The 13,881-nt window shown below is 35.2% G+C and overlaps 2 protein-coding genes across 5 annotated transcripts in view; both read left to right on the forward strand.

The window, feature by feature from the left end:
- LOC123869613 (carnitine O-palmitoyltransferase 2, mitochondrial) overlaps window positions 1-13,881 on the forward strand; it is a 32,455-nt gene that overhangs the window by 3,713 nt on the left and 14,861 nt on the right. The window contains exons 5-8 of one of the 2 annotated variants that reach the window (XR_006796928.1): window positions 675-844; window positions 1,510-1,623; window positions 2,103-2,404; window positions 3,277-3,750. Coding sequence is in view for 1 of the 2 variants with exons in the window: in XM_045912592.1 (XP_045768548.1) it covers window positions 675-844; window positions 1,510-1,623; window positions 2,103-2,404; window positions 3,277-3,403 (713 nt within the window). In the remaining variant the exon portion in view is untranslated. Of the gene's footprint in view, window positions 1-674; window positions 845-1,509; window positions 1,624-2,102; window positions 2,405-3,276; window positions 4,409-13,881 lie in introns of those variants that run through there. The other variant, XM_045912592.1, reaches the window with a different exon arrangement.
- On the forward strand, window positions 6,461-11,968 carry LOC123869609 (protein retinal degeneration B). 3 transcript variants are annotated; one of them, XM_045912588.1, is made up of 2 exons: window positions 6,461-6,717; window positions 7,479-11,968. In XM_045912588.1, exon 2 carries the CDS (start codon window positions 7,517-7,519, stop codon window positions 11,030-11,032), a length of 3,516 nt encoding a protein of 1,171 aa, XP_045768544.1. In that variant the 5' UTR covers window positions 6,461-6,717; window positions 7,479-7,516; the 3' UTR covers window positions 11,033-11,968. The 3 variants fall into 3 exon arrangements, with proteins under 3 accessions (XP_045768544.1, XP_045768543.1, XP_045768545.1); XM_045912587.1 differs by having other exon boundaries at window positions 6,462-6,745; XM_045912589.1 differs by lacking the exon at window positions 6,461-6,717 and adding an exon at window positions 7,013-7,077.

Raw genomic sequence — 13,881 nt, forward strand, 5'->3', positions numbered from 1 at the left:
CGGGAGTTCGGTTCCGGGCACCCAGCTCTAACTTTTCGAAGTTATGTGAGTTCTAAGCAATAATGGGACGACCTTCAACCCGCTGGACTGACGACCTTAAGAAGATAGCGGGAAGTGGGTGGATGAGGAAGGTGGAGGATTTTATGTGGTGGCGCGCTCTTGGGAAGGCCGATGTCCAGCAGTGGACGAAAACAGGCTGATTCACTATTTACATTCAAAAGTGTACACAGTACTGTACCTACTTTGAATAAATGGCTTTGACTTTAAATCAAAACAGTCATTACAACTTACAGTTATTTTTTTACACATAAAGGCATATTTCTGTGGATGGATTTTAAATCTAGTGGGATCTTTGATTTTTCGGGATAAAAAGGCGCCCATATCTGAGTCCAGGATGCAGGCTATCTATATACCAAACATGATGCCCGTGTCTTTGTAATTGTCTGGTGGATAAGTTTTTAAAGTCCTGTGGGAACTCTTTGATTTTTCTGGGACAAAATGTAACCTACATACTGTCCCCAGGACGCAACTATCTCTATATCAAATTTTGTTAAAATAGGTTAAACAGAGGACCCGTTTGAAGCCAGCAGACAGACAGACACTCTTTCGCACTTATAATTTTAATAAATTATAGTATGGCTAAAATATAGTTAATGGAATGATGGTTTTTTTAGAGTTCAACTTGGATGACAAATCAAAGGGGTTTGTGGAAAAGGCCAGAAAAGAATACAGCGATTGGTGCAATTCATTGAGCATAGATTACATTTTATATGAAGGTCTAACGAAAGAAGCTTGCAAAAAATTCAAAGTCAGCCCCGATTGCATAATGCAACTCGGCTTTCAGGTACCTACATACTTAATTAATATTTGTTAATATAATGCGCGTAAAACTATACCAAATCGTATCTGGATCTATAGATAAATCGTATCTGGACATGAGGCAAGACATATTGTACAAACACAAATCTCAGCCAGACTTGTGTATTTTTAACCACCATATTGCAACTTCATTTTGGATTAGGTGTTTTGCGCGCATTAATGTAGACGAAATTGCAGAATTAACCTGTAATTTGTGGGTTTTGAACATTCTGTAGAAATCCTTTATTTTCCTGGAATTTAAAATATTATGTGTCCTTTTCCAGGCGCCTCTCTCTCTCTCCCCCCCCTCTCCCTCTCTCCCCCTTCTCTCCATCTCTCCTACCTCTGTCTCCTTCATCTCTCTCCATCTCTACTCCCCTCTCTCTTCGTCTATCTCTCCTTCTCTCTCTCTCTCTCTCTAATTTTATTTACACTTTACATGTATGGCGAAGTTTTCTTAGTCGTATTTTACATTAAGTACTTTATAATATGTAAGGTATTAATTATTAAAAGTTCCAGGTTCTAGTTGATTTACAATTTACATAGTTTTAACTTTTTAAGACATCTACTTTAGAGGATTACCTATGCCATTTCTTTTGATGATTTCTTATGAATTATTTTGATTAATAAATTCATAAAAAATATTTTTAGGCAGCATATCATCTCCTCCACGGCAACTATGTGGGCACATATGAATCTTGCAGCACATCTGCTTTCAAACATGGGAGGACGGAGACCATGAGGCCTTGTACTGAAAAAACAAAGGTACTTATATTTAATGCTTTATGATACTTATAAAGTTATAATCTGTAACCCTAGGTTCTAGGTCAACGGAAATTACCCTATAAGTTTTCTTGACAGACACGACAGACGGACAGACAGACAGACAGCGAAGTGATCCTATAAGGGTTCATTTTTTCCTTTTTTTTTAAATTTATTTAAGACACAAGAAAATCTTTATAGACGATATCTTGCCGCAGTTTGTTGGCGAGTTAGCGCTCAATAATATTGATATTTTGGAACCCAAAAAAAGCAAAATGCCTGAGAGTTCTTCATAATGTTCTCAAAGGTTAGTGAAGTCTGCCAATCCACACTTGGCCTGCGTGGTCGACTATGGCCCGAGACGTTCTCAGGAGTGACCCGGCGATAGGTTGATGATGATGATGATGATGATTATTGGACATTGATCCCTATATTTTAAATCGATAGCTCTTAAAGCAACTATGGCATTTCTTACCTTTCAGCTATTCTGCGACAACCTACACTCAAACAAATCCACAAAACAAGAGCTCAGGTCCATAATGGCGGAATGTTCAACCTACCATTCCGAGTTGGTCAAACAGGCGGCGATGGGACAAGGGTTCGACCGACACCTGTTCGCTCTCAGGAAGATAGCCGAAGACAACGGCTTACCCCGTCCAGAACTATACGACTCTTATGAATACAAGTTTCTAAACAAGTCTATTCTTAGTACGAGTACGCTGTCTGCGCCGAGTGTGTTAGCGGGAGGCTTTGGGCCCGTCGCGAGGGAAGGGTTTGGAATCGGGTAAGAACTGGTTTTATAATACCTACTAGCCCGCGACTTCATCCGCGTGGAGTCACAAATTTCAACCCCCAATTTTCCACCCTTTGGGGTTGAATTTTCAAAACTCCTTTGTATTCCTTTATTTCAGTCTGCGTCATATCATCAGCATGCCTAATTTCAGCCAGATCCGTCCAATGCATATAGATCAGTCAGTCAGCTTTTCCTTTTATACAGGATGGTCAAAAAATCATGGATCAAACGCAATAGGGAGATAGAGGAGGTCATTTCCAGCAAAAAAAAAATCTACAGCATGGCCATATTTAAATTGCCCTGAAGGTTATGAATATTTTTGGGTTTTTTAACAAAATCCCAAATTCTCTTACAATTAGACTAATTAAAAAAAATGTGATAAAAAACAATAAAACAAACGATGTTGAGTCATTACTAGATAATGTATCAGCACTACAAACCTTCTATTGAGGCTCTGGCTACCAAATTATAAGAGCAATTATTTTTTTTCCAAAACTTTTAAAGTCTTTCCCTATTGCGTTTGATCCACGACTTTTTGACCACCCTGTATATTTAGTTAGATATCTGCAAGTAGATTTGTCTGTTTTCCTGTCCACTTTCAATATGAGCATCGAATTAGTAAAATTAATGCATTATGCTTAATGAATGCATTACGAAATTAAACGTTTACACATGCAATTGATAATGAAATTAATGTCGTGAAACTAATTTCTTGCCAATTTCGTAACGTAAATTCCGCTTAAATACTGAGGGTCTCAGATGGCATCACTAAAATAATAATGCCACCTCAGGCCTCCGACGGGCGTAGTCTATAGTAGTGGAGTTGGACTAGTTACTTGAAAAAAAAAAATATTCTTCCTCAGGTACTCAGCATTCCCTGATAAGCTCGGAGCGGCGGTATCAGCGTACAAAGCTCACAATAACAGCTCGCAGTTCGTCGAGGCTTTAAACAAGTCATTTGTTGATATTACTAAAATTTTATCTGAATAAATACATGTTAAGGGTTTAAGAATTTGTTAAAAAAGGGTACTATGGTATATTAATGTTAAAAAAGGCTGAGTTTGAGCTTCTTTATAGACACTATGACTTTACATAGCTGGTAATGCTCAAACGCTTTCGTTCGGACGCCCGTAAATTTTATCAAAATAGTTGATAACAGTGCAGTAAGTTATTTATGATTTTAAGGAACATTTTAATATGTTTGGTCTAATTTGTTTAATAGTTTACTATTTTAAGGAAAGGTCACACAAGCTAATGTTGTGACTGGTATGTCGAGTTTTATGTCGTATAACTTACCAGTCAATATCAACGATTCAAACCGTCCATTTAAAGGCATCGTCTGAGCTTTTTTATCCGTAATTTCACGGGCTCGGTTCAAATGAATTCGTAACCGTTCTTACGCAACGCTACACAAAAGATATAAAATGTAAATAAATGCATTTATAAACGTAGAAAGTAAGTAAATTATTACGCTTGATTTACTGAACTGAATTGATATATTTACAAATTGTAGTTTTTACCAGCACATGGAGGGTTCTAAAATATTTTTTTATTAACATTTTATAGTATTTTTTAAGAGGCGTATTTAACGTGGCGGCAAATAAATAGTAATTCAGCTGTTTGAAATATTAACTCCGGAAGCCATTCCAGAAATATTAGGTTGGTGATTAATGCTCGGTGCCTTAAAAAATAGAAACATAGGAAGGAACCTGTAAATATGATTGTGGGTATTCTTTAAATTATTATTTATCTAGCATCGAAAATTATCAGGGGGAGGTCGGGAGAGATAGGGTAGGTGAGGAGGGAGGGTGGGAGATGGTGTGGATGAGGTGAGATGGGGGGAGAGTAATTGGGGAGGTTGAGGGATGATGTAAACTGTGTATGCAAGTCTTTTTTCCGATTCTGCAATTTTTGATATTTGTAATAGCGAAACTATTATATACATTTTTAAGAATTTTGTGAGTGGCGTTCAATGTGTACCTATTTTTATATCAAATCGAAGTTAATTTAATAAAAGCATTTATTTAAAAAAATCATTTACTATGTTTTTTATTCTATAAGTGTATATTTGAATAAACACATATTTTTACAATTTTATGTTTTAATTTGACCTAACAAGCAATTTCAAATTGTCAGTTCATTAGCGACCGACGGGCCCAAGGGTGATTCGCTAAGTCAGTGATCATCACCAGAAAGCTACCTACCTAGCTAATTTGATATTTATTTTGAACTCATTGAAGGTTTATATTACTCACTAAACGCTCAATAAAACAGCAGTGTAGAGCCAACCAAAGTCAAATGAGTTTGATGGTTTTCATTTAGTGATGATTACTGAGTTAGCGAACCACCCGGCTGTTCGTTCTAGCACATATTTTACTTACTGTGTACTGAACCTGATTGAAATATGACTGAACAATTACGAGAAGTTACGCCATCAAATTGCTAATCTGAGAGACATTACTACGATTCTACTATGCCACCCTCTGGTAGGAGCTTGTTAGATAAATCCACTCGACTCTAGACTCTAGACCCTAATAATAGACCGGTTAGATAGTTAAACCAATTAAACAAGCATTAGATATAATAGTAGGTATATTATATACATACTACTGGTATTATATACCTACTATATTGACTGCCACCGCCTCCCATGCTGACTGCGATCTGTAAAGCCACCGGTGTGAGCTATAAATAGTGCCTGCCTACCTGTTACATAATATAGAATTCGTATACATATAGGTATTTAAGTATTATTATATACAGCTTACAGCATGGCGGGTCTTTAATTCAACGACTGTTGTTATCGATTTTCCTGTGTCCATCCTGCATAAGGACACATATTCATAGAGATGACATGACTATGCATTGATGCAATTAGTTTAAATATCATAATCATCAATTGTAAGAGTATCCTAAAATCTATGTTAACCCTTGCATAGTAGGTCTGTGTGTGTGAATTGTAAACGAATGGATGGATTGCAATACAGCTTTTTTTATTTGAACTGGAGGATTGTGATAGTGTGTCAGCCCTTTTTTAAACGTAGAACCACTGCATTTGAATTATTATTCCATAGACAAATTATAGTTATCAAGAACTAATTGATAAAACAGGGAGGTGGTCGATAACAGGTTGTCAGATTTATTTGTCGAATTATACCTGCCTACTTCATTCCATTTGTCAGGACTCGGGGGTGAAGTCATTGTTTTAAAACCTTGTTTAACAAATCAGTTGTTTATTATGACATGGCTAGGTAGGTACCTATACCCACAGAGTAGCTTAGAGGGAGGCCGTAGGTAAACAGGTAGGTATTATTTGAGAGCTATCTTAGGTCAATGGAGCATCAGTGTGGCGAAAACTTAAATATTATTTAATTAAAGCGTGATTGCTATCGCAACATCTAATTATGTTCACGATCTAAACATCGAAGCTTAGGGTAGGTATGTTAATACCTAATCGTTGAGTCTTGGACTTAAGTGCTATAAAGATAATATTAAAGAGAGATTAATATGTCCAAGAAACTAATAGTGTCAATTATAAAATAAAGCTTCATTTAAAGAAATTTGAAAAAATATCGGACACGGTTGGATTACGTCAAAACCACGGTAATATTATCTGTCAAAACCAAACTTCACTCATCAGAACCAAAGAACCGAGAATCAAAGTCCAAAGCTGTGCGTTGTTAAGTCTATAAGTTATAGAATATATTGTAGGTATATGATAAAATATCTTTAAGATCTATCATAAACATAATAATCATTATATTATATAATATGTAAACATATTATACAATATACTATCTTCTAGTTAATCGCATACACGTCATCAGTTTCCATCAGGTGTGATTGTAGTCAAGCGCTTGCCTATCACGAATAAAAAAAATGTTCTAACTACGACGTGGCTATGAATACGCCGTGAATACGCCATTTGGATTTAGCGCGCGATACCTATTCGCCGATTTCACCAACGACGTTCCAATTTACGTTCGCAACGAATGATAATCTTAAGTTGACATCAAACTCTAAAATTGTTTATTTTAGCAACTCTTTTTAAACCTATTTTACGAGTATTAATAAAAATATAGCTTATTATGATAAATATTTAATATGGACATGTCTTGGTTTATTAATAAACTTAAATAATGATAAAGGTGAAAGGAATGGTGTTGTGAGCCATTGTGCCATTGATACGGATAGGTGGAGAAAATGTCAAAGTTCATTTTGAATAGTATTCGATTTGTGATAAAATAAATGTTTTAATAATAAAGGTGTGCTATGAAATGGAATATTGTGATGTGTGAAAATGTGTACCTATTTTTTATAATAAATCTCAAGGTAAATATGTAGTGGCTGCAGTTTTATGTGACAATAACAGAAAAGCGATAATTATTGCGTTGCTCATTTAGACGTAAAAACAATTTTTAAGAGATTACACTAACGATTTCAACATAGCTGAATTAGTTTAACCCTGGTATAACCGCTTACATTTTTATTACAATTATATTTACATGTCAGGCTTCATCAAAGCTGTAAATTAAATTATAAATGAAAATTCATAGTATGTATAGGGGAAGTAGGGGAAGTATAGGCTCCCTGCTGCATACTTATAATAAGTAAATAATGTTTTCGAAAATAATTTGTTTTTACTTTTACAATGACAGTAACTAGTAAGTAAACATAGATAGATAGGCACTAATACAATGATTATATACAAAGGTACTAGGCATAGCCTATAGCTGTATATTAGGTACTTTTTCAGTATTTTGAATCAGTGTTGAATTTGGTTATGACTTATGAGGTGCTTATCATTATTAAAATAAAGATGTGATTATTTACTTATATGGTTTTTAACTAAATTAGTTTTTTACAGCTAAAGTATCATTTTATTTCAAGATTTTAAATAAAATAACTTACTTAAAGCAAACTATTTGAGCGAATTACAATTACAACCCACTTAAAGACTTTTTTTGTATTCTCCTTGGAAATTATATCATTCAACAATGGAGTAGGTAGGTATTTACTTAAGTACCTATTTAACTTTAGCAAAATGTTCTTTTTATTGTTACAGATTAATTTTTCAAATAACTGATCCAAACAGCGAACAAGATGTTAATCAAAGAATACAGAATTCCTTTGCCTCTCACTGTAGAAGAGTATCGCATAGCTCAGCTTTATATGATAGCAAAGAAAAGTAAAGAAGAAAGCACAGGGGAAGGTAGTGGGGTGGAAATAATTGTAAATGAGCCATATGAAAATGGACCTGGAGGAAAAGGTCAGTATACTCAAAAAATCTATCATGTGGGTAGCCATTTGCCAGGGTGGTTTAAAAGTCTACTTCCTAAATCGGCTTTGACAGTATCTGAAGAAGCATGGAATGCCTATCCTTATACTAAAACTAGATACACCTGTCCATTTGTTGAAAAGTTTTCCCTAGAAATTGAAACATATTATTTTCCTGATAATGGCCATCAAGATAATGTCTTCAAATTAACAGGGAGTGATTTAAAAAATAGAATTGTTGATGTTATAGATGTTGTTAAAGATCAGCTCTATGGTACTGATTATGTAAAAGAAGAAGATCCAAAACTTTTTGTTTCACAAAAATGTAACAGAGGCCCATTGTCTGACTCTTGGCTGGAAGAGTATTGGAAAGAAGTGCAAGGAAAATCACAACCCTTGCCCAATGGCAAGTCCCTTATGTGTGCTTATAAACTGTGTAGAGTTGAATTTCGCTACTGGGGAATGCAAACTAAATTGGAGAAATTTATTCACGATGTGGCATTAAGAAAAACAATGTTGCGAGCACACAGGCAAGCTTGGGCTTGGCAAGATGAGTGGCATGGTCTTACAATGGAAGATATTCGAGAAATTGAAAGACAGACTCAGTTAGCATTGCAAAAGAAAATGGCAGGTGAAGTTGGTGATGAAACTGATTTGTCTGAAGAAAATTCTAAATCTTTGGCAGCTACTATGTGCAGTCTTGAGAAAAATGAAGATTCAGCAAGTCCAGTTACAACCAAGAAAAGTAGTATTGAAAAGAGAGTACAAAAGCAGTTAAGTCCGGAAAATTCTCCTCCATCAGAGCCTAAGTCTTATAAATCAAATCTCAGATCCTCTTCTTCAGGTTCACTTAAAAGCTTACAGACTCAAGTTGCCAGCTGGAGAATGGAGACCTTAGTGCGAGAATCTGAAACTGAGACTGGTTCGGAAGATGAATTTTATGACTGTGAGTCGTCATTTAATCGATGGTCATCAATGTGCTCTTTAGATGAAGCTGAAATTGATATATCTCCAACTCAAGGGGATAGTAATGAAGAGGATAGTATTTTCAATCCATCATTTTTGAAACGAGTTACTTCTGAAAGGGGATCTCGTCGAATTCCAAACTTACACAGTCGCCAGAGCTTAGATGGCTGTCCTGAAACTCCTGTTCATAGTTCCTGCCCAACAACTGTTTTAATTCTTGTGTTTCATGCAGGTAGTGTCCTTGATGCAAATATTGATATGACTGCCAAAAAATCTGATGTTACAACATTTAAAGGAGCTTTTGAATCTGTCATGCGACAACACTATCCATCATTAGTTGGTCATATTACTATAAAATTAGTGCCATGCCCATCTATTTGTACAGAAGCCCTTGGAGTTTTATCAACTTTGAGTCCATATAGTTTTGATTGTTCACCATCTACAATTGAAACTCCTTCACTCACAAACGATCTTATTCCTATCGGCGCTATACCTTTGATTGCAACATCTTCTCCAGAATATTGTGAATATGTTAGCAAAACAATTATATCAGCCAACCTTGTTTACAATGAATTTATAAAATCAGATGATGGAAAAGGATTCAATGGTCAAGTGTGTATTGTAGGTGATAGCATGGGCTCAGTACTAGCGTTTGATGCAATGTTTCGTACCCTACAGTACCAGTCACGACATGATAGTGAAAATAGTATACTCGACACTGAAATAACTATTCCAAGTGAGCCAACTGAAAATTATTTAAATAAATCACACCTGCAGGCTCCTACACCTAGACGACGATCCTCTACTGCTAGTGATAACCAAACAAAATTAGAATTTGAAGTCAGTGAATTCTTCACTTTTGGTAGTCCGCTTTCACTCATTCTTGCTTCAAGAAAAATATCTGATGACAAATTCAAAGACATAAGGAAGCCACCTGTTCAACAAGTTTTCAATTTATTTCATCCTACCGACCCTGTCGCTTCTAGATTAGAGCCTCTGTTGTCAGCAAGATTTACAAATCTACCGCCGATAAATATTGCTAGATATGCTAAATACCCACTAGGAAATGGGCAGCCATATCATTTAATTGAATTAATACAAAGTCATCCAACATTATTTGGAGATCATTTGCAAATGCCACCTACTCCTGTTTTAAGAAGACTTTCGGAGGCATCTGTTCAAAGCACTGTAAGTGGGATGGTTGACAATATTCCATTAATAACTATGAATGCTCTTCAGCAAAAGTGGTGGGGCACAAAACGACTTGATTATGCCCTTTATTGCCCAGAAGGCTTAGCTAACTTTCCTACGAATGCACTACCACATTTATTCCATGCCAGTTATTGGGAAAGTTCTGACGTCATAGCTTTTATTTTAAGACAAGTAGGTCATTTTGATTTAGCATTATATAATCAAACAGAAGACAAAGATAGTTCAATGTTTAAACCTGGCCAAGATAAAGAAAAATGGATAAGAAAGAGAACGTCAGTGAAATTAAAGAACGTCGCTGCAAATCACAGAGCCAATGACATTATTGTAAGAGAAGGATGTCCGCAAACATTTACAGCCAGATTTATGTATGGGCCTCTTGATATGATCACTTTAACTGGTGAAAAAGTTGACATTCATATGATAAAAGATCCCCCAGCAGGTGAGTGGATCTTATTGTCTACAGAAGTGACTGACAAGACGGGAAGAATTATCTACACACTATCAGAAAAACAAAGTGTAGGCTGTGGTGTCTATCCAGTAAGGGCTGTTGTCAGAGGGGATCACACGAGTTGTAACTTTCACCTAGCTGTTGTACCTCCGGAGACTGAATGCGTAGTCTTTAGTATTGATGGTTCCTTCACAGCTAGCGTATCTGTTACCGGTCGAGATCCGAAAGTAAGAGCCGGGGCTGTAGACGTGGTACGTTTTTGGCAAGATCTAGGCTACCTTATCCTTTACATAACAGGCAGACCAGACATGCAACAAAGAAAGGTAGTGTCATGGTTAGCTGAGCATAATTTTCCTCATGGTTTAGTATTTTTTTCGGATGGATTTTCGACCGATCCTTTGGGTCACAAAGCTGCTCATTTAAATAATTTAATAACAGAGCACGGGGTTATCCTACACGCTGCTTATGGCTCAGGAAAGGATATAAGTGTTTACAATAATTGTGGATTATCTCCGAAGCAGATATATGCTATTGGAAAAATAAGTAAAAGGTATAGTAATTTAGCTACAACTTTAAATGACGGATATGCGTCCCATTTGGCTGATCTGAAATCACCAGGCGCGGTTCGACCTGCTAGAGGCAATGCACGCCTTCTCGTACCACGTCGACTCTTAGCACCAGTTAGCAGCTCTGCAGCATCACGTAATCGCCGTTAAATGTTTGATGATACTTCCTAAGTTTTTACATGGATAGATAAATAATACTTAAATGCTTAGGCAATTTCATGAAAATCAGTTAGGTGTTAGTATAAGAATATTTATTGCTGTCAAAATATTAAAAGTTACATTTTTATCCCAGTCGGTGAAATCTATTATACTAAAAGAATTAAAGTTATATTTTCATTACAAATAATTCGTGTACGTACCTATTTGAAGTTGAAATAATATTATGAAAACTAAAAGATGTAAATGATGTTTAAATCGTAAATAGTTTAAATAAGTCTATTGTCACTGTGTACCTTACTAATTTATTATTAATGTACTATTGTCTATAATCAAATTATATTATTAACTAGACACGATTACCTAATAATAAGCTAATCGTTTATATGTGGTAGGCGTATACTGTTAATCCACTTGTAAGGCTGGGAATCTCTTCTTTCGATTTAATCAAAAATCTAGTCTCTTTACGTAACATTTTAACAAATTGTAACTAGGTCAGGGCTTACTAATACATGCTTTTAACCGTCTTAAATTATATGCAAATATTACTGACTGCTTTCCATGTTAGAAAAAATATTAAGTGTACCTAGCACAATGAGTGCATTGTATTTTGGTCATTCCAAAAATAACCTTACGATTTATTTTAAAATACTTTAATATGACAACTGTAAATATGTATTAGTATGTTTGACCTAATAATGTTATCTCTACTTGTAAAATAAAATGGTTTTGAACCTTCAGTAAAAATCTAGCAATTTGCTTGTGATTTGATGATCTTATGCCACGTATTGTACTCAGTATTTATAATGTAATGGTAGTTTAACTAAAAAGTATTGATCTTTATTTCTTGAATTTTTGAAATTTTATTATTTTATGTAAGTTAGTATTTAGTTAATAAACATAAGTTGTCACAATTGATATTATATACTACCTACTTATTGTTATTTATTTATATTGAATGCCTAGTGAAATCATATAATATTATGTCAGTTAAAACTTCGTAGCATTAAATAAATAAAAGAAACGCTTTTATCTGACTGTGGTAAATCAGACATATAAACCCAATGTTCAACATTCTGTGCTATTTTGCACTTTTATACTAAAAAATCTTAAATTAGATAAAACTAATAATCAACTTATATTTTTTCTACTTAACTGGGCCATCTTAAAATTTCACCCTCTTATTTTTATGAACAATTAAATAATCGTGGTTAATAGCTACTCCTATTAAGTAATACAGGGTTACTGGTAATATGTCGGCAATCTGTTAAGGGGGTGTAGGCGAAGTAATTTGCAACCAAATGACCTCTAATGACCCCTAGGCAAATGTCAACCATTTTCGAGTAATTTGACTTTTTGTGTTTTTTAGAAGAATTTGAGGTATGCAACTTTGAAAATTTATAAAAAAAAAACCAATGCATGAATTTTTTTATTTTTATTATTATTTGCTTGTTAACACTTCAATACATAATAATCAACGATAAAATAATACTTATCTTTAATAGTTTTTAAATCACAGCTACAAATCTGTACAAGTTTCATAATTTACACCAGGTGGTCTGACAAAAATGGTCGATTTATGTAAAAAATTACTGAAGAACTTTATCGGCAGAATACATGAAAAACATGTAAAACTTCTCAGCTATCCAACGAGATACAATATGGTACCAGAAATTAGGAATTGGCCGAAAAAAATGCAATTATTGTGAAAAAAATGAAATCGTCTTAAGAATACGAAATAATATCTCAACGTCGAATTTTATGGTAATATTCTTATTTCTTATTTAGGATGAGTAATGAGTTATAATTAATCTTACAATTCATTTTCGAAGTATAAAACTCTAAAAATAATGAGTGAACACGTGCACCAATCAGCGCTCTCGGATAAGAAGAGCTTAAAAACATTATCTAGTGACTGGATAGAAAAAACAAAGGCATAAATAGCCAGATTTGCCTAACATTTTCCAGAGAACAGGATAATAATTAAAGCACTGGCAAGTACAATAACATTAGGTGAAGGGTGGGATCCTTAACTTATTTAATTGTATTGTATTTATAAGTTCTTAGACTTAAAAGATAAGACATTTAAAATGTTTCATGATTTGCGCAAAACTGCAAAAATTTACAGTTTGCTTGTGCCACTCGTACTGTACAGATCATCTCTACCTAAGTTGGTACCTACATCATTGTGAATTTGGAAGTGAATTGACCTGGCTTTTTCTTATGGACTGTTTCTGGCATACTCTGTGATTTGGCTTGTGATTGGACTCTGATTTATTGCTCTCCCGACAATTTGGCGCGTCAAAAGGACTAATGGCTGCAGAAAGAACCCAGTACTCCAATGAGGAATACGGCAATATCCTTTTTTGTTATGGATATTGTGACGGCAATGGTTTGCCCGCTCGCCGTGAATATCTTCGCCGATTTCCTGGCCGCCGAGTACCACACAGGTCTGTCTTCAGTGATGTTTATCGAAGAATTAGAGAGACGGGACGGGTGCAGAGGAGACAATCCGATTCTGGAAGACCACGTGTGTACGCTCCAAGTGACGAAGTGCTCGTATGAGACTTTTTTGAGAGAACATTTATTTGCATTATTAGAAAACGTACCTCTGGAAATAAGAAGAGGAATGAGATTCCAGCACGATGGATGTCCAGCACACTGGAGAATAACAGTTCGGCAATGGTTAGACACTAATTTTCCCAATCGATGGATAGGCAGAGGAGGCCCAATTCCTTGGCCAGCAAGATGTCCAGACCTGACACCTATGAACTATTATGTCTGGGGACATATGAAGAGCCTAGTGTACGATGTCTCACCAGTGCCATCAGTCGAAGAATTGA

Source organism: Maniola jurtina, chromosome 11 (assembly GCF_905333055.1).
Source record: "Maniola jurtina chromosome 11, ilManJurt1.1, whole genome shotgun sequence".
Taxonomy (NCBI): domain Eukaryota; kingdom Metazoa; phylum Arthropoda; class Insecta; order Lepidoptera; family Nymphalidae; genus Maniola; species Maniola jurtina.